The sequence below is a fragment of the Schistocerca piceifrons genome, chromosome X (assembly GCF_021461385.2).
Source record: "Schistocerca piceifrons isolate TAMUIC-IGC-003096 chromosome X, iqSchPice1.1, whole genome shotgun sequence".
NCBI lineage: Eukaryota > Metazoa > Arthropoda > Insecta > Orthoptera > Acrididae > Schistocerca > Schistocerca piceifrons.
The window spans coordinates 611036782-611058165 of record NC_060149.1 but is presented as its reverse complement, the minus strand read 5'-3'; the positions used below and the strand labels follow the sequence as shown (position 1 = coordinate 611058165).

The 21384-nt window shown below is 39.8% G+C and overlaps 1 protein-coding gene across 1 annotated transcript in view; it reads right to left on the bottom strand.

Moving 5' to 3' along the window:
* Positions 1–1197: 1197 nt before the first annotated feature.
* LOC124721636 (putative Dol-P-Glc:Glc(2)Man(9)GlcNAc(2)-PP-Dol alpha-1,2-glucosyltransferase) overlaps positions 1198–21384 on the bottom strand; it is a 105795-nt gene continuing 85608 nt past the window's right edge. Inside the window, exon 5 of the mRNA XM_047246699.1 lies at positions 1198–3933. Coding sequence (XP_047102655.1) covers positions 3196–3933 — 738 coding nt within the window. The 3' untranslated portion in view covers positions 1198–3195. The remainder of the gene's footprint in view (positions 3934–21384) is intronic.

The window sequence follows — 21384 nt, the reverse complement described above, 5'->3', positions numbered from 1 at the left end:
ATGAACAGATCTAAATAATTCCAGTGAAATCAATCACTTGAATGGCAACACACTTGTACATACTGCAGTTAAAATTTTTTACCACAATATTATATCAGAAAAACAGAAATTAATATACTATTAATGACAACAATGCATTGAAGACCAGAGTTCCACTCCACTATTTTAAGCTACAGAAAGAGCATGAGGAAGGGGATAAAAAATTTACAGTACAACTAAAATATGTCTTTCAGTACTTTTTAATTACTGTCAAGGAATGTCCAGTACATTGCACAAGAAATTTAGTTACTTTTTCAGGAGGGTTCAAGAGATACAACAATACAATATTGCACACATAACATCACAAATTAACACTAGATTATGAAATAATTACAGAAATAAATATGAAAGTAACTTAAAGTGAATTTATATCCAATGAATTTTCAGAAATTTTCAATACAATTTGTGGTAGCCTCATAAATTAAGACAAATAACTGAAAATATTAATTCACTTCAGCTGGAAAGTTCAATTATGAATTATTTTCATAAATATGCACTGCTTTGAGTTATTACTATAACAATAATGAGTAACACTAGTAATCACAACCACATGTATCATTAAAGTAAGAAGTACACACACACACACACACACACACACACACACACACACACACACACACACACAGCACAAAGAGAGAGAGAGAGAGAGAGAGAGAGAGAGAGAGAGAGAGAGAGAGGGAGGGTGGGATGAGGGGGGAGATTTCTACAAACACATGTATCATGTTGAAAACAGTATATCATCACTTATCAAGAATCATAACCAAGCATGGCATCATTGTGTGTGCCAGGAATGATTAAAAGGTACCTGAAGCGTCACTTAAAATGTAAGAAGCAGACATAGAACATCCAGTGCCAGGAACTGACATATGGTATTGGTCCCTGCTAACTTTTGACGAACAATGTTTATGGATAACTGGTTGAAGAATGGTGAGTTTCATTAATAACTGCCAAGGACAACAATACAAGTTTTCATTTCCACAGTTTTTCGCCAAAACTCTATGAAGGGCATTGCTCCACAGAACACCAGAAACACTTTACTACTACAAAAAACCACAAACAATTATAAATCAATCTTTCCAAATATTTTACTACAATTATACACATTTCCATGTTATAAATGATTTTCAGAGTGTCTGTTCAATATTATTATAATACGCAGCACATAAATTTTGTCTCAAAGTAATAAGATACCTATAATGACAAATACTTTTAAAATCACTAATAACTAGATGGAATGAATGTTGATCACATTGCAGGTCAATTAATAGCATGTATTTCAATCGTTCTTATTCTGCAAAAAAAGGAAAGAAAGGGAAAAGCACCAAAAGTTCCAGTTAATTGTCAAACATTTAACAGGTAGAATCACCTGTTATATCGCAAACCAACACAGTCACCAAAAGTATCCAAATTTCTGAGCCTATTTTTTCTACATAACAACACACAAATACAATGCAATAAAAAAGAGGAAACACTTTATTAACTCAAACAAGAATGGTTTTAAACAAATTTTGTAACACTAAAAATTTCTTCCCTCAAAACCTTTGGTGAGGCAGTTGGGTAGAAAACTGCTAGTTTTACAAAGAATGATAAAATACACGTGTCTTTTACAGAACTAAAAATTCACAATATTTGCTTGGCATAATCTTAATGCAACGCTAATTGCTACAGCAGAGCAACTTCCACAACATGTAACAAATATGAACAGTGAAGAGTTACAAGGAAGGAACTGTAAAAGCAAGCCACACATTAAACGCCTATGTAATAGATGGATCAATAGTTCGGTGTAATATTTAAGGATTTTACAGAAATTGTGGTGGGTGAATACATAATAATAATAATAATAATAATAATAATAATAATAATAATAAATATGGCAGTAACTACAGTGAAATTGAGGGAGAGAATACAATGGTTACCAATAAAATGAAGTACAAAAACAATTATGGTTGCTGAAATAAGTACAAAATATAAGGAAATATTTGATGAAAAATGCTTTCCCCAAAATCAGCATACACTGTATACGTCATTGCACAAATTCAGAAACAATACACTAAAAGAAACAGTGAGACTAACTCCATAATACAGAGCAGGTACTATGTAACTCAGCTTATTTCATGTAATGAAGTAATATAGTGTACAGAACAACTCCATGACTACTGGCAATAAACTGATAAAAACAGAAAAGTAAAAACACTAACTGAAAGATAACTATAAGTAATTAAATTTTTCTTGCCAAATATACACCACTGACACCTCATTACCTATGTTCATTTGGAACGAATTCAATAATGCTAACATCCACTAAATTAAATTTATTGCTTCAGTTGCGATGCACCATCTGATACTTATAACTGCATGCAACTCTTCGCATACAAAGACTAGTAGTGACTGCTTTCCAAACAAGTACAGCTGAGAACTTTTATTACATCAATAATGATCAATATTTATGATGTAGTAGTTCACGTTTCCTGCACCCTATGCACTCTGATGGCCTTTGCATGTTCTCAGGTTTTTATTTCTCATAGAGATGAATTTAAACACAAAGACACCTTTACATAAAGTTTGAGAGAGAAGTTTAGGCCACAAAAAGTGTAGCATACAACAGTCAAGAAAACCTCAGAATTTTTAACAGACCACAGTTGAACTACTTCTATTAATGTGAGAATACTTCACACATACTGTCCTCTCAACCACACTAGGATCTATCAAAGACATTGGTCCCAAAACTGTGTAATTCAGTATCACTTACAAATTCTCACAGAGATATCACATATAATTCTCAAATATCATGGGTTTAAAAATCACTAGTCACTGCCTGATACTACCTAACCTTAAAGTACCTATATATACCTACAAAGAATAATCTTAAAACAGAATGAGATCATGAACACAGCCAGGTGACTAGGCAGTATACATTTAATGCCTAGAGTGGCAACACACTTAACATCTATAGCTACACTGAAGGAGCATACCACATAGTACATTTCTTCCTTTTTTTCTTACAATTTATCAAATATGTTTGGCAATAATATCTGAAAGTATAAACATATTAAATTTTCTAGTTCTAAACAGCCGCTGTTGTACATTTCAACCATACAATACAGAACTGGTGAAGTCAAATGCAGTTCAGTCTTTCTTCACTTGAAGATGTCACATTTACCACATAAGTCTTTGAACTTCAGCAATGTCGTCCCAACGAATCTCACGAGTCAGAAATAAATAAAATGTTGACAAGTTGATAATGGCATACATAAAAAACTCTAACCACAACTGCCACCGATACTTTGGATAAACATTCAAGCGAAATATTAAGAATGGTAAAATAAAATAACGAAATTCTAGAAGCTTTTGTGGTACCAAAATTAAGAATACACAAATTAAGTATGACAGCTTATATGCAAATGAATGTGTATCAAGAAAGTATGTTATACAATATCCTCCATACAAATAAATTGGAATTAAAAAATACTTTATCATTGGATTGCGTTCATACAATAACTTCCAAATGTAGAAAACATAATGTCTATTATCAGCCAGGAGGTAAGGATGCACAAATGTGTAATAGCGTATCACTGCTGCACACAAAACTAAAAATATTGCTGCAATTATATAATGTTGTCTCAGCCAGCTCTTGAATGAGGCTCCCAAAATTATAAAATAAGGCATACAAAAAGATGATGCAAACAGAATAAAGTACAGCATCTGAGATAAATGTAAGACTGGAACATGGGCCAATTTGTCACCAACAACTATACCTCCATTAATCACGACAAATATCATAAAAATGACACACACTATCAAATAATGGCGCATTTTTACAACATAGTTTGAAATTAACGTGATAAAAGCTTGCCGCCTCTTCCACCAGGAGTAAAGTGGATGGTAGATCAATGCCTGAAACAGAAAATATAATAAGTTAGTGACCTTTAATGAAACACTGAGGAAAATATTGTGACACAGCATGACAATACAAGAATCATGATCAAACTTACTGAAACCAAGAGGACAAGGGGGAACAGAAACAAGTGATCAAAAGGTAAAACTGGAAAAGGAAAGCAAAAGAAAAGACTGAAGTCCAAAGACACAAAGCAAAATGTAAAAGTTTTCAAGAAGGCTAACAAGATATCAGTATCTTAATGGTAACAAGGCTTTGGAGGAATCTATCTCATTGGATGTTATTAGCCTGCAATGTGTCGTCAGTCATCAGAACTGCTCAATAGCTTCACTGACAAAAATGTTTTACATTAGACAATTAGACACAAATATGGATAAAATGAGTAAATTAGTTGTCTCTCAGTGGGGAGGAAACCTATAAAAAAACCCTCAATCATTCACACCCATCTCACTCATGTTGACTCCCACACTTACTGTATCTCACAAGCATTAAGACAATGCAGAAAGGGCGAAAGGTGCTAGAAATGTAATTAAAACATAAGTAAAATGAAAGGGGAGCTAAAATAATGGTACAGGAAATGCAACTGGCTGAGCACTTAGAGAAAACAGGGGTGATCCAGTCACCCTGGTAACACATGAAGAACATGTCCTGAAAGTTGGACAAATCACAAAACAATAAAACTCTCACCACATTCGTATGAATGTTAATTAAAATAGATGGCAGATCTGTTTACAAATCTGCCGCTGCCCTCTAGTCTGAAAATAAAACACAGTCCAATAAACAGTGGAGGGTCCTCTCACCAGGGGAAGTAGCCATGTGTCACAGGGCTGTGGCCTATGTGAAGACAAGTAGGGAGAACTCTGTGCTGTATACCTGGCTGGAAGGAGGTACACCATACCATGGCTGTGTTGTGGGCTTTACTAGATGGAGCTTATTGTCTGTCACTTCCAGACACTTATCTTCACATCAGTGCACAACTCTGTACCTCAAAAGCATAAGGATAGCATGCAGAGTGAGGACACACTGAACTGAGAATCATGGCTCATGACACCTCCTTGGCTGCTGCATCCTTCCTTCCATTCCCAGCAACAGATATGTGCTCTGGCACCCAGCCGAAACACACCTCCTTCCCTAGCCTTTGTAAGTGGAGAAGGTAGTTCTGGATCTCCTGGAGTATTTTTTCAGCTGGATACATATGTTGCAGAGGCTGAACGGCACTCAGGGAATCTGAACAGATGAGGATTTTAATGGGCATGGCACACGTTACACAGACTAAATAACAACCCACTCAGCAAAGAAAACATAGAAAAAGAATTACAAACAGTAGAATTCATAGCTACAAACAATAGCACCCATATAGTACAAAAACTCAATCAAAAAATTAAAACACAACTAAAGAAAAAGCAAAACAAGCAGAGAGCACAGAACCCCACAGACACTACAGCACACACAAAACAGTAACACTCATGACATAAATAACAGCAAAAAATGGTACATTCCTACATACAAACAAAGCAACATACAAGATAGCAAATATACTAAAGAGACAGGGATTACAAATAGCTTACAGAACAAGAAACACTTTCCAATCACATCTACAAACGACAGAAAAACCAGATAAATGCCAAGGAGCAGGTACATACCAGCTAGAGTGCCAAGAATGTAAATCAGTATATCTGCGGATGACAAGCAGGAAGTTTAAAACTAGATATAAAGAAGATATAAGAAGTTGGAAATATGAAAATAGCAATACTATCTTCGCCGAACACCTGATAAAACATGGACATGAACCAACCAACATGGAATGTGACATGACAGTCATCACAGTGAATAATCACAACAAAAAGCTCCTGACATTGCAAGAAAACTTTCACATACAAAGAGCCATTGCGATGGAAAAGAAGGTACTCAATGACCAAATCCATATAAACAGTAACACTCTGATCATGCTAGACACCAAAATAACAACAAACCGAAATGTAACCAGGATAAATAAAAAATAAAATAAAAATAACAAAAAACCACACAAACAAACACACACACACATCAAACAAAAAACAAACACACAACAACAGTTGGCAACCACTACACACCAACACCACACACATGTTGATCACCAATTGGAAAGTGAAACATGAGACGTGACAAATGTGGATGGAAGAATGTCAGATATTAGCTAGCTGGAGTATGAAGACCAACAAATACATCTCCAGGACCACACACGTGTTAACAGCGCTGGAAATCTTAAGTAACACTGAACGATACATTCACAATACAGCAGCATAGTACGTCTATCACACAATATGTTTATTGTATGTATAAAAAGTAACCTTTATTTCAGGCCACTGAGGATGCTTCCAAAATAAAAGAAGCGAAACACACATGGCAATAAACAAACTGCCTTCATTTAGTTGCATAGACAGTACATACCTCCACAAATTTAGAGCAACTAAGGGAAAGACAGAAAACAGATAAAAATGATGACAGTGAACTTTGGAGGCACCTACGGAATCCCTCCGTTTAGACCCATCTGTGACTATTGCTACGGTTATTGTGCTTATTTATGTCAGAAAACATCATCTTGAAAACAGAAACAGAAGTGCAAACTCTCCTTTACTGCAGCCTCGCTCCCTGTGGGCGATTGGTAAAGCAGCACTTCAAAGGTGGATTTGCAATGGTATGGTATGCTGTTGAATTGGGAGTAGCGAGGAACGTACACATCTGATGCACCATGAGGAGTTAAGCTCTACAAAAAGGAAGCAGAAGAGTCCTGGCTGCTCCCCAAGACCTGTGGCTAAGACACTTCAAAACATTCAGTGCCTTCTGGGCCCTCACCTTCAGGTGTGGTAACCACAACAGTTTGGAGTAAAAAATAAGGCCCACAAACCACACAGAGTCTTTAAAAGTGAAAATGGTGTTCCACATATGCAAATCCAGTAATTAAAAATACAACAACAATGATTACAATGAAAGAACTCTGATCATGCTAGCCACCAAAACAACAACAAACTGAAATGTAACCAGGATAAATAAAAAATAAAATAAAATTAACAAAACACACAAACCCATAAGGGGGGGGGGGGGGGGGTGTAAAACCAGTCTTTGCAGCCCACTTCTCCAGCCTCTTTACTGTAAGTTGCAACTGATGAGTTGCTGTTGCAGTAATGGAGGAGAAACAGAAAATCGCAAAATCATCCACAAATAAGGAGCATAGTATGGGATGTCTTAGTGCAGACGCGATAGTGTTTATGGCTATGGCAAAGAGGTTAACGTGTAAAACACTGCCCTGAGGAACACTATTCTCCTGCTCAAAATGATCCAACAGCCCATCACCAACTTGGGACATAAAAAAGCACTTATACAGGAAGCACTGTAAAGCCCCACTGATGGAGTAGTTCCAGAATACTATGTCTCAATTTGTGTGGTAGTCCTCAAAGGAGCTGGCTGGTCCCTAACAACTAGACCAGATGATGGTTAACCATTTGCTTCAGGGTCTTTCCTACCCAGCTCATTAAGGCAACATTCTAGTAACTACTGGGACATGTGCAGTCCTTTCCTGGTTTGAGGAAAGGTATCAAAATTGCTGCTCCATGAGATGGTGAAGTGGCCTGTCTGCCATATCAAATTAAACATTTGAGGAGGACTTCCCTTGACACTGCTTGCAAATGTCGAAACAGACTGGAGTGACAGGGCACAATATCACATGCCTCAGACAGTGCCAAATCCAACTCTCACATCAAAAAAGGTCAGTTGTAAGACTGAAAAAGGTCAGTTGTAAGACTGAAAAAGGTCAGTTGTAAGACTGAAAAAGGTCAGTTGTAAGACTGAAAAAGGTCAGTTGTAAGACTGAAAAAGGTCAGTTGTAAGACTGAAAAAGGTCAGTTGTAAGACTGAAAAAGGTCAGTTGTAAGACTGAAAAAGGTCAGTTGTAAGACTGAAAAAGGTCAGTTGTAAGACTCAGAACTGTTGGATCATAAGCCCAACTTGGCCCTCTCTACAGTCACACGGTAGTGGTGAAACGCCAGATCCTGGTTAGCATTGGGACTAGTCAGTGCAAGATACTCTGCCATCATGTGAGTGGCGTTTCAGGGTGATGCTTGGAGACACCACTGTTCCAGCACTGTTGATTTTGGTAAACTACTGTGTTTACTGAAAATCCTCCTGATGGCTTCTGTTACTTCTGTAGGATAAGTGGAATGGTTGATAGAGTTCAAGAATGCTTGCCTTGACCTTTTCTTGCTCACTTTAATTATGCATTGGCTCTTGCAACTTGAAAGGCTGTGATGTTGTCTGATGTTCAGTGATATCGGATATGTCAGCAGCATCATGGATCCCTCGTGTGATGAGGTCCACCCATTTCTGGATACTGTCTACGTGCAAACACAGCCAACTAGCTGAACAGTGTGCAGCTAGTCCTGCTGACCATCCATTTCAGTGGCTTCTGTTCAAGTAATGATCCATCCAGTATGTAGAGCCACAATGGGAAGTCACTGGAATGAAGTTCATCAGGTACTTCACACTGAGCAGAGTATGCATGGGCTGGAGAGCAGAAAGACAGATTGATGGCTGAGGATGACCCAGCAGCAGCCGAGAAATTAGTGGTATCGCCTGTGTTGAGGATGTACAGCTCCTGAGACATCATGAGGTTCTCCAAGACTTGACCCCTATGGCTAGTATAGTTTGAGCCCCCCATAACACATTAGTGATACTACAATCACCCATGGGAAATGGGCATGGGGGAGTTTTGTAAGATCCCTGAGAGCCTCAGAATCTATTGCATCCTGTGGAGGTAAGTACAGTGAGTAGATAGTGAACTACCAGTTCATATTAATGGCAACAGCTACTGCTTTTAGGTTAGCAACCAAGGATACAATAGAGGAGTGGTGTGTGTTAGTGACAAACAGAGCAACCCCTCCCTTGGATCATTCTCCAGTCAGGTGGACGGTATAGCCTCATAAGCACAGGGACATCAATGGCTTTAAAATGTGTTTCTTGTCAAAACAAGCACAAGGGTTGCGCCTGTGCAACGAGTTTCAGTTTCTCTACTGAGTTGTGAACTCATTCATGTTCCACTGTAGTATGGGAACCATTTTTGACGGGAGTTGTACCTTCACCCTGTCTTTCTGCCAGAGTGGGGAGCCTGCAATGAGTGGAAGTCCAGCCTTGGGGAAAAATGGTTGCCCTGGGCCGACTTTGAATTCCATTACCTCCGAAGCAGAAGCAGCAGAACCATCAAGTTAAATGACACTGACATGGTCTGATGGTCTACTGCCTGTTTTTGCCTGTGGTGGAAGCTTCCCATTTGCTTTTTTGCCCTGGGAGGGTCTTGTAGCAACTACCACAGCAGGGGTAGGGGAATTTCTGGGTTTCTTAGCAAACTCTGCCTTAGGACGCACAGGCAGCTCCACATTGGTGGCAAATGTGGCTTTATCTGATGTTCTAGATGTTATTTGCAGGGCGAACAGGGGGGGGGGGGGGGGTGTTAATGGGTTCCGAAACAACGAAACAAGTGCAGCTCGACACATGCATCGACAAACACATGTATTACTACTGGCTCTTACAACCTCCATTTGTGTAGCAGCATCGGCTTTCTGAGCTGGCTGTTGAAGAACTTTAGCAAAGGAGGTAGAGAAATTAGGGGGGCTGCATAACCTTACAGATCTTTTGGCCTCACCATATGGGATATGCTTCGTTGTCTAGACATCTTGTATTGTCTTTTCCTCAAGGAAGACACTGCAGTCCGTACTCCAGACAGGGGGATCCCCAGAGCAACTGACACACTTCGGATGAGATGAACTACAAACTCCTTTGTGGAAGCCTTGCCACAATTGCCACAGGTGGCTTTACCCTTACTTCCGAAGGTGGTGTGCACGAATTCTGACACTTTAAACAGCACATTTCGTTCAATACATAAAGCCACATGCTTATGCAAAGGAAACCCACTTTGACACACACTAGGAGTTTTGTGATACTGAAAATGAGGATAAACGAGTCTGGTTTGACCAGATCACCATGCGCCCTTTTCATTATATTGTACACATCCATACCAGTGAGCTTTCAGTTCCTCTTTGGAAATATCTACAAGATCCCTGCACAACACAATATCTTTGCTATAGTTCAAGGTGTTGACGAGCTCCATTTCTGACGTATGAGGTGTTATCAAAAAGTAACGGGAATTTTTGTTTTTCTTAAAGAATCTGTATTTATTTATCAACAACATCAATTTGTCCACTTCAAAGTAATCCCTCTCAGGTAGAATAAAATTGTGCAGTGTTTTTTCCAATCTTGGAAGCACTTCTGGAACTTACTTTTCATCATGGTGTTTAGCTCCTTCGGTGATACTGTTTTTATCTCATCAATGGTGGCAAAATGCAATCCTTTCATGGTTCTCTTCAGCCTCAGGAATAGTAAGAAATTGCAGTGTCTGGCAATTAAGGTGGCTGAGGCAACAACGGCCTTGGCATCCATGATGCATTATTCCTTTTCACTCGAAGAAAAAAAGAGAGAAGAACCTTCACAGGGCATCCAGGGCAGTCATCTTAAATGTCTTCCCTATCCTCTTTGAAACATTTACACCACTCAAGCTCTTGTCTTGTGTATTGTGTACTGAACCAGAGACCTAGAAACGACAGAAGATTTGTCCCGCCATAGCCCTCAGTGGTCCACAACCCCACAACAGTCACAACAGTCCACCCACCCCACCGCCGCCCCACACCGAACTCAGTGTTATTGAGCGGTTCGGCCCCCAGTGGTCCCCAAGTGAGTAAAGTGGTGAGGGCTTGCCACGTAACAGATGATAGCTGTGGAAACCATACCCAGCTAAAATTATCTCCTTGTGATCAGATGGGTGAGAGGACTTCATCGAAGGTGGAGGAAATGGCGAATTTTGAGTAAAAACTACACATTTCTCTGGTTGCCCAATTAAAATTTCATTCTTTTGTCAAAACACAGTGGAGTTTACACAGTCTCACCTCGCTAACATGTTCTGCAGACGCCACTGGGAGAGAAGTCTGAAACAGTGGTTTATTAAGTAAGGAATTGAGGAAAAGTAAGATCAGCATCTTATGAAATAACACTTCCTTGGCACAAAATAAACTGTAATGTCTTCACTTACGTTTTCCAAAACAAACAGCATTTCTCGTTTCTCCAGCTATTGATTGCCCTTAAAAACTACATTCTTCCATCAAAAAGTCTGTAGTTAGAGGAATAATGTGGTGGATAATGAAGTTATGCATAATAACCATACGGTAAAATACTCCCCCTCTTTGTTCGGTATCATTTGCCAAAATCTAATTTTGATATCTCAAACAGTTTATAAAATAGGAGGAATGTTGTGGGTATTTCCCTCTGGCTTCATTGTTGTCACACACAATCACAAATGAGTGTGCTACATCAGATCAATTTTCTCTAGATTGGTGACAGAGACCTACACTCCAAGTCTAAAGAAGAATTCAATATGTTAGCTAAATTTCATATGCACCAAGATATTATACGCATCAAATGCAAAAATCATAGTGACCTCTATTTTTCACTGCAAACTTTATTGAATTTCATGCAGTGTCTTATTTCCATGTAAATATCACAATAACTATTACCATTAACAAAATGGTGGGAACATAATGAACCTGATATATAAAGCTACAAGTAAAGGAAAAATGAAATTTTTTTTTATCAAATAGTTTCTGTAAAATTGTTTGCGAAAGATTGCAGGGCATGTGCCTCAACTCTGTCATTGCCAACCGACTGAAAGAAGGCAGACAGTGTCGGTCTCCCCTTCCGAACAAACGAATGAATTTGCCCAGAACTTTGGATGAAAATTTGTCATTGCGTATCAGCCATCGTATCCTGTGCGGACTCTACATACGTTCTGAATCCAAATCTCAAAAGGTCTACCTGTTCAGTGGCAGTTAATAAGCAACCTGATCCTGTCATTCTGAAACAGAATGGAGTAACAAACATTTTCTGGTTGCTAGCTAATAGTGATCACGTAACTGATGAGAAGCAGCTCACGTCATACTATCAACAGTGGAATGCACACTTCTGCAAGGAGACTATCAACTAGGGCTGTACGAGATGCTGCAGTTGCTAGTCTTACTCAGTTATGGTGTACACAAGGTCTAATAAACCTTGTACAGATGGTGTTGCTGAACATAAGCAATACATCTACAGTCAAGACAAAATTAGCATTTTACAGAACTTTAATAAACCCATTCCATCCATTCCTCAAGAGGTGTTGCCGAGGAAACAGTGTTCTGTTTCTTCATGCATTTATCATTTAGTTGTCTTATGTGTGTTGTCCATGTTAGGTTACTACCAAATAATACTCCCAAAATGCTGAATTGGTCAACTTTCTAGTAGCTGGTCTCCTAAGTAATGCTCTGGGAGTGTATATACAGACCAAATTCTGCAAAAATGCAGGTCACGAGATTTTGTTGATGAAACACAGTACCTATGTTTCTAGGATCAACCCTGTGCCCTTTGAATAGCATTCTGAAATGCTGTTCTGCTGTGATCTTCAAATGTAATATGCAGGGTAAATCACGTGAGAGTTAACACCCCTATTATTTCAAGAACAGTTCCAAGTATCAAAATGAGATTTTCAGTAAATGACAGTACGCCAAGGGGGCACATACTTTGGTATGTGATAGTGTCTTACTCAAAAGGATGTACTGAAGCAAGTACGATTTTTTAATAGAATAATTACTTTTTTTGGTGGCATCCAAAAGCACTTGGATAGACGAGTTCAGTAACATAGTGCTCATTAATGTTGAGGTTCAAACTCTTCGTAAAGGCATCCAAGAAATATACTAAAGTTGGAAAGCAATGTGGCCAGGTTCAGTTCTTGTGGTGCAAACACTGCCACGCAGAGCTTGCATGCTCTGTCATTATATGCAGCAAAACAGCCCTACACTACTAAGATAAAACTTCATTTCCATACGACAGGTACAGGGTCAGCTATGATTTTTGTATATGTAACTACGGCATAGGCTAGCTTCTGCCGCATCAGATGTGGTTTAGAGCTATTTCAAATGCCTGCACATTTTCAGGTTTCTGTGGAAACCATTGAAGTTTTGTCAAGCAGTTTTCCATCTAAATCCTCCCCATTGCTGTTTACTTGTCCAAGCAGACGCAGAAACGGTCATTCATACTTCACAATAATAAACATCCCTGTTCAAGAAGAAAGGAAACTACTGAATCAACTTTCTTACACACACACACACACACACACACACACACACACACACACACACACACACACCTGACCTGTCTTTGCCCAGAAACACCTGAATGCTTCTTACAGTAAACCACCTGAAATCGGACAAATGCGTCTATAAACACAATTCAAAACTGTAATTAGACAAAATATGCTTTAAATGAGCTAAACAGTTTATTCAGAATGACTGAAATGTCACCCACAAAATAAATACTTTAATTAATGACATGTAGTTTTACACTTAAGTACATATGTGCTCAAATTGTTTGTCATGAACTGCAAGGCACAACTGCAATCGCCATTTGAGAGATATATGAACAGAAGAAAGTACATTGGATGATATGGTGTTGCGTGGTGTGGTGATTCCACTGCACATATCGTCGCCCATTGGGGCTTTGTGACAGACTGTAGCATTCAGCGCTCCCCACAGAAATAAATCAAGACAGTCCCATCAAGACACCTGACCAGCTACTGTACTGCAGCATTCTGTCCATCTACATCTGCATTTACATCCCATGGTCAGGAAACTTTTCATTCAATAGTTGTGTTGCAACATAGGAACAGTGAGCTGGGCAGCAGTCATGTTGGAACTATGTACGCTGTCTCTCATCCACTGCTACCTCTTTTACAAGAACAGTTAGAAAGTTCGCAAGGAAGTGTGCCTAAGTAATTTCACTCAATATCCCTGGGATGAAGTAAGGTCCCACAATGGAATTTCTTATGATGCCACATCATAGGTTTACGCTTCACCTTTGCCGTCGTACCTGACAAGGCCAGCGTGGATTCTCAGATTCCCAGTAAGGCATGATGTGTAAATTTCCATTACTGTGGTTCGTAAGCATTGCTTAGTAAGCAAAAAGCACACGTTGGAAAAATGCAGTGTCATCTCCAAAGTTATGCAAAGCAAACCAATAAAATTCGATACAACTTTTGAAGTCACACCCACAGTGTGTCTGATGATGCGACCAATGATAAGGGTGGAATTTATGTCGATGCAAGATGTGAATGACATTTGTTGGGCTGATACCACATTCCTTGGGAATAAGTCTCTTGCCACCATTTGTTACATAAAATTAACATGTCTAACTTCTCCTCATTAGTGTACACGTCTGCATTTAGTGTACACGTCTGCATTTAGTGTACACGTCTGCATTTAGTGTACACGTCTGCATTTAGTGTACACGTCTGCATTTAGTGTACACGTCTGCATTTAGTGTACACGTCTGCATTTAGTGTACACGTCTGCATTTAGTGTACACGTCTGCATTTAGTGTACACGTCTGCATTTAGTGTACACGTCTGCATTTAGTGTACACGTCTGCATTTAGTGTACACGTCTGCATTTAGTGTACACGTCTGCATTTAGTGTACACGTCTGCATTTAGTGTACACGTCTGCATTTAGTGTACACGTCTGCATGCAAGGAATGTAGGAGAAAAAAATGACCTGCCGATAGACGACACTGTTGAAAGGCGTAAGCATGTTAATAACAAAATAGCCGATACTGGCTCACTTACCTTTCAATTTTTGAATATTTCTCAGATTCTTTTCAGAAGAATATCAACTTCCAACAAGCACTGTATCACTGTGCTCATCTTAGCAAGTGCCTCTTGATGCCGTTAAAAAATAAATAAATAAATAAAAGTATATCATTCTAATTAAAAAATCATACTTGCTTCAATACTTCGATCGATATGAGATCGAAGATTAGTGTACCCTTTAGTGTACTATCATTTGCTGAAAACCTCGTTTTGAAATCTGAAACTATTCACAAAATAAAAGTTGTGTTATGTCTCTCATGACTCACCCTGCATACAGAAATCATCTACATACACACATCAAAAAAAAATTTCCATCACCTCGGGTCCGAGAGTTCCGGAACATGTACTGAAATTGGAATAAAGATCAACATAAAAATCATTTCCACCCATTTTATTGCTCATGAAAACCACACATTGCATGTTGTACCGCAATACAGCGAGACCTTCAGAGGTGGTGGTCCAGACTGCTGTACACACTAGTACCTCTAATACCCAGTAGCACATCCTCTTGCATTGATGCATGCCTGTATTCGTCGTGGCATGCTACCCCAAGTTCATCAAGGCACTGTTGGTCCAGATTGTCCCAATCCTCAACGGCAATTAGGCACAGATCCCACAGAGTGGTTGATGGGTCACCCCACCCATAAACAGCCTTTTTCAATCTATTCCAAGCATGCTCGATAGGGTTCATGTCTGGAGAACATACTGGCCACTCTAGTCGAGCGATGTCGTTACCCCAAAGGAAGTCATTCATAAGATGTGCACGACGGGGGCACGAATTGTCGTCCATGAAGACCAATGCCTCGCCAATATGGATGCACTTTCGGTCGGAGGATGGCATTCATGTATCGTACAGCCATTACGGCACCTTCCATGACCACGACGGTGTATGTTGGCCCCCATTATGCTACCCCAAACAGCAGGGAACCTTCACCTTGCTGCACTCGCTGGACAGTGTGTCTGAGGCGTTCAGCCTGACAGGGTTGCCTCCAAACATGTCTCCATAGACCTCGCCATGGATGTCTCAAGCGAAGCTGCGCATCATGCAACCTGTTATGCACAGTCTGAGTCTTAACACGACGTCCTGTGGCTGCACGAAAAGCATTATTCAACATGGTGGCATTGCTGTTAGGGTTCCTCCTAGCCACAGTCCGTAGGTACTGGTGATCCACTGCAGTAGTAGCCCTTGGACGGCCTGAGCGAGGTATGTCATCGACAGTTCCTGTCCCTCTATATCCCATCCATGTCCGAACAACATCACTTTAGTTCACTCCGAGACGCCTGGACACTGCCCTTGTTGAGAGCCCTTGCTGGCACGAAATAACAATGTGGACACGATCGAACCGCAGTACTGACCGTCTAGGCATGGTTGAACTACAGACAACAGAATCTGTGTACCTCCTTCCTGGTGGAATGACTGGAACTGATCGGCTGTCAGACCCCCTCCGTCAAATAGGCGCTGCTCGTGCATGCTTGTTTACATCTTTGGGCAGGTTTAGTGACGTCTCTGAACAGTCAAAGGGACTGTGTCTGTGATACAATATTCACAGTCAACTCTATCTTCCAAGAGTTCTGGGAATCGGAGTGATGCAAAACTTTTTTTGATGTGTGTATAATGCAGATGAAACTGTACGACATCTTGGGTGAGCTGCTCGCCTGAGTCTCAGTCAGCCCATCACGGGCCCAGCCAGCCCATAGCACTTAAGCTGCAGCCAGGCCCAGGCCACTAACTCATGCCATCAACTACAGTTGTAACACTCATCTCACCAAGATCTTGATGGATCAAAGTTTCATGTAACCCACTCAAGCGTGTAAGATACATTAAACCTGCATGAGCCATTTCGCTAAGTGTGTAGGATAATTGCACTCTTTCTTTGAAATGACAGGTCTTTCACACATCACTAATACGCAAGTCACATGTGAGTGGTTGGTTGGTTGGTTCAGGGAATTGGACCGAACAGCGAGGATGTCGGTCCCATCGGATTAGAAAAGGCTGGGCGAGGAAGGCAGCCGTGCCCTTTCAATGGAACCACCTCGACATTTGCGTGAAACGATTTAGGGAAATCATGGAAAACCTAAATCAGGATAGCTGTACGTGGGTTTGAACTGTTGACCTCCTGAATGCGAGTCCTATGTGTTAAACACTGCGCCACCTCACTCGGTCACATGTGAGTGTTTGGCAGTGGATTCACAGACACACATTCAGATTATTTCTCCACCATTCCACACCAACAGCACATGGGAGCACGGCCACACACATCTTTCCATGAGAGCTCCAATTTCTCTTACTTTATTATGATACTCAAATCTCCAACCACATAAGGATGCTCACTGTGCAGCAATACTCCAGGAGATGTTGGACAAATGTAATGTAGGCAGTCTCTTTCACAGATTTCTTGCGACTTCTAAGTGTTATGCCAACAAAATGCAGGCTTTGATTTGCCTTCCTCACAACATTTTCTATGTGATAGCTCCAGTTTAAGGTGTTTGTAACTGTAATCTCTTGGTCCTTAGTTCAATCTACAATCTGTCATTTACCACGAACAGCGAATTATGACAGGAAGTCATGAATCCCATCAGACAGTTGAAACAATGACTTACAGACATGCAATTTGATTAGAAGCTGCTTGTGAGGAACAGTGTCAAAAGCCTTCTGGAAATGTAGAAATATGGAATCAATTTTAGGTCCCCAGTCGATAGGATCATTACTTCATGTGAGCAAAGGACCAGTTTTCACAAGAATGGCATTTCCTGAATATGTGCTGGTTGTATGTCGACACACTGTTTTCCTCAGCGTGTTTCATTATCCTGGAACACAGTACAGGTTCCAAAATCTTGCTACAAATCAAATCAATGATATGGACCTATAATTCATCAGATTACTTCTGCTTCCTTTCTTGTGTACTGGTTTTGATCTATGCAACTTTCCAGTTCTTAGGTATCGATTTTCCATTGAGCAAGTGGCTGTATATGATTGTTAAAAATAGAATTATTTCATCAGCATACTACGAAAAGAGCCTTACTAGCATATACACTGTGGTGACAAAAGTAATGAAATAGCGACATGCACATAGTATTGCATACACAAGGTATAAAAGGGCAGTGCACTCGGGGAACTGTCATTTGTACTCGGATGATTCATGTGGAAAGGTTTAAGACGTGATTATGGCTGTATCTTGGGAATTAAACTTTCAACGCAGAACAACAGTTGGAGCTACACAAGTGGGATATTTCGGAATTTTTTAGGGAATTCAATATTCCAACATCCACAGCATCAAAAGCGTGCCAAGAGTACCAAATTTCAGGCATTACCTCTCACCATGGACAACACAGTGGCCAAGAGTGTCACAATGACAGAGAGCAGTGAAATTTGGTTATATTTTTGAAGGATAACAGACAAGCTATGCTGTGTGAACTAACTGCAGAAATAAATGTGGGATGTAAGATGAACAGATCCATTGGAACAGTGTGGTGAAATTTGGCATTAATGGGCTATAGCAGCAGATGACTGGTGTGAGTGCCTTTGCTAACAGCACAACATTGCCTGCAGTGCCTCTCCTGTGCTCTTGACCATATCAGGTGGGCCGCAGATGAAACCCATGACCTGGTCAAATGAGTCCTGATTTCAGTTGGTAAGAGCTGATGGTAGGATTCGAGTGCAGCACATGAAACCATGGACATCAGTTGTCCACAAGGCACTGTGCAAACTGATGGTGGCTCCATAATGATGTGGGCTATGTTTACATGGAATGGACAGGATCCTCTGGTCCAACTGAACCAATCATTGACTAGAAATGGCTATGTTCAGCTACTTGGAGACCATTTGCAGCCATTCATGGTCCCAAACAACGATGGACTTTATATGGATGACAATGTGACATGTCAATGGGCCATAATTATTGTCGATTGGTTTGAAGAACATTCTGGACAATTTGAGCGAATGATTTGGCCGCCCATCAAATCAGTTCATGCACAAAATCCTGCACCAGCAACACTTTCGTATTTATGAACAGCTTTAGATGCAGCATGACAATTTCTGCAAGGGACTTCCAACGACTTCTCGACTCCATGCCACAGAGTTGCTGCACTACACCAGGCAAAAGGAGGCGCAACATGATATTAGGAGGTATCCCATAACTTTCGTCACCTCAGTGTAATCTGGACCAAACAACTTGCTTTCATTAAACGACCTATGTTGCTTTGCTACACCGAAAGTATATACTTACAAATCAGTCTCATTAGCAGATATTCTTGATTCGAATTTTGGGTACTTAGTGCATATTCTTTTATCAAGAAATTTTGGAAAACTGACTAGTAACTACACTTTATTTGCACTGTCATCGGTAACAATGCCACTATCATTCAATGAAGGTACTTCATGTGTCTCAACGCTGAGGTATTTTATATACGTTTAAAATCTCTCGGGATTTTCTTTCGGATTTCAAGGCAGTTTTGCTCTGGAAACAATTAAAAACTTCTCGCATTTAAGTCGAGGTCAAGTTTCATGCCAAACTTGAAGATTTCAACTTCTTTTACACTGAGTTATAGTTTTTTTTTCTTTTTTTTCCCAATAGTGTCCTGATTGTTGTTTTTCATGGGGGACTTGCCCTGTCTTTTATTACTGTGCTTCGTATAAAATGCCAATACTATTTCTTTGAATTTAAGCCACAACTGGTCAACACACAATTAATATGAGAGGAATGGACACTGTCTCTTAAGGAGTCAAGAGAATTTTTGTCTGCTTTTTTGAATAGATATATCTTGCATTTATTTTTGGCCAATTTGGATGGTGCAGTGTTTAGTCTTGCTACAACCACCTTATAGTCACTAATTCCTGTATTCCATGATATTTGCTCAGCATAGTTTGTCACTAAGGGGGCTAATATGTTATCACAATAATTTATACTTTGGGTGGGCTAATGAACTAATTTCTCAAAATAAACTACCAGAAGGAATAGCTAAATCTTGTGTGCCACCCTACAAATGTTTGGGGCAATTTCCAGCAGTCACCTCATTTTCAAAATGACATATGAACATCCTCAAGTGTGTCATTCTCATAAGCTCATTCTCTATATCTGCTATTCTTGTATGACAGGCTTTTATTCTCTGACATACTTTAATTTTTTACATTTAAAAAAAGAACCAGGTAACTATATTTACAATAAATCACTGTCACATAACTTTTGTAAAAACTGAAAGCCAAAGTTTCAGATTTTATTTTGACACCAGAAGTTGACCAAGAATATTCATCAAAATGAACCTCTCCCTCCTGATCTAACTCTGAATACTTTCTCCCCCCTACAATCTACAAGTTCACATATTGATTCATTAAGATTGACACAGTAGGTCTCCATTATTTTATTTGGGACAGAAGGGTGTTCACAGCATTCGCACATTATCACTTAGCAATTGCACTAGCTCTAATTAAATTACATCCACATTAAACAATACCAATTAAAAGAACACAATGAATGTTGATTCCTTTCATTCAATGATATTACATAGACAACTGTAATAGTAGCTCTCCTTTTGCTTATCAAACAGCTTCATCATCATCATCTGAGATGGACAAAAACTTTGTGCACATGCTGTTCAGTTGCTCACAGCATACCATTTCCAACTTCCTGGGCTGATCATTGGAGGACTTTGTCACCATGCTGGACCACATAGCAGTTTCATCTCACATGTCCAAGTTGTTCTCCTTGTTTCTGCTACTCAAAAATCATACCGTTTCACGCCAAGCAAAAATTGTGGAAAACAGTTATTAGTTTCTTCTTCAAACAGTTAATTTGGACTACCTTAACAATTACATTTGCCAATCACGTACTTATCTACATGCAAATGTTTCACTTAGAGATGAGAAATAAAACAAATTACTCATTCGATCATCACAACTTCTTTCTGTTAAGCAACTGCTGAAGAGTGTGTGACAACAGTTCACCATAAAAAAAAATTTTCAGCTGTCAATAATTTGTATTTCTTCTCAATTCCATGGAACTCAGTGACACTATCAGTGTACACACCCCATCTCGAGTGTCAAGCGGTTAGAGAGTCACACTGTGAGTTCAGCTTGTGCCACAGTGTGTGTGCTATTGACACTGCAATGGGCCAGCCACTTGCACTACACGAGCCAGTCCAGCTGTGGCAGGCTAGCAACACAAGATGCATGGATCTTGGTAGCATCCAGTACTTGTCCCTGTGGGGCTCTGTCCTCCTGGATATATTCGGTGGTAAGGGTCATGTCACCTCGTACCCGAAGCTGTCTGTGTGATGAAAAATTCCATATAAAAATTGACAGACAACCCTGGGAATCCCACATGGGTAATGGAAGTATGTTACACTGCATTCTTATATCATATTCTTTTTGTCAATCAGGTCAGTAGCAGACACAGATTATTGGAATCCACAGTCACGATTATTGTGCACAACAGAATAACAAAGCTTTACAAAGTGATGATGTGGTCCACTACATGGCAAAACACAAAATGAATGTTATGACTATGGGTGCAACCACAGCTAGTATATCCAGTACCAGACCAAAGAAAGTCCCATGGCAGTCATCATCACGACTGAAGCAAATTCGCGATTTAATTTTCTTTCCCCACAAAGATACAGACCAACAGAGACGTTGTGTGTGTGTGTGTGTGTGTGTGTGTGTGTGTGTGTGTGTGTGTGTGTGTGTGTGTGTTTGTTTT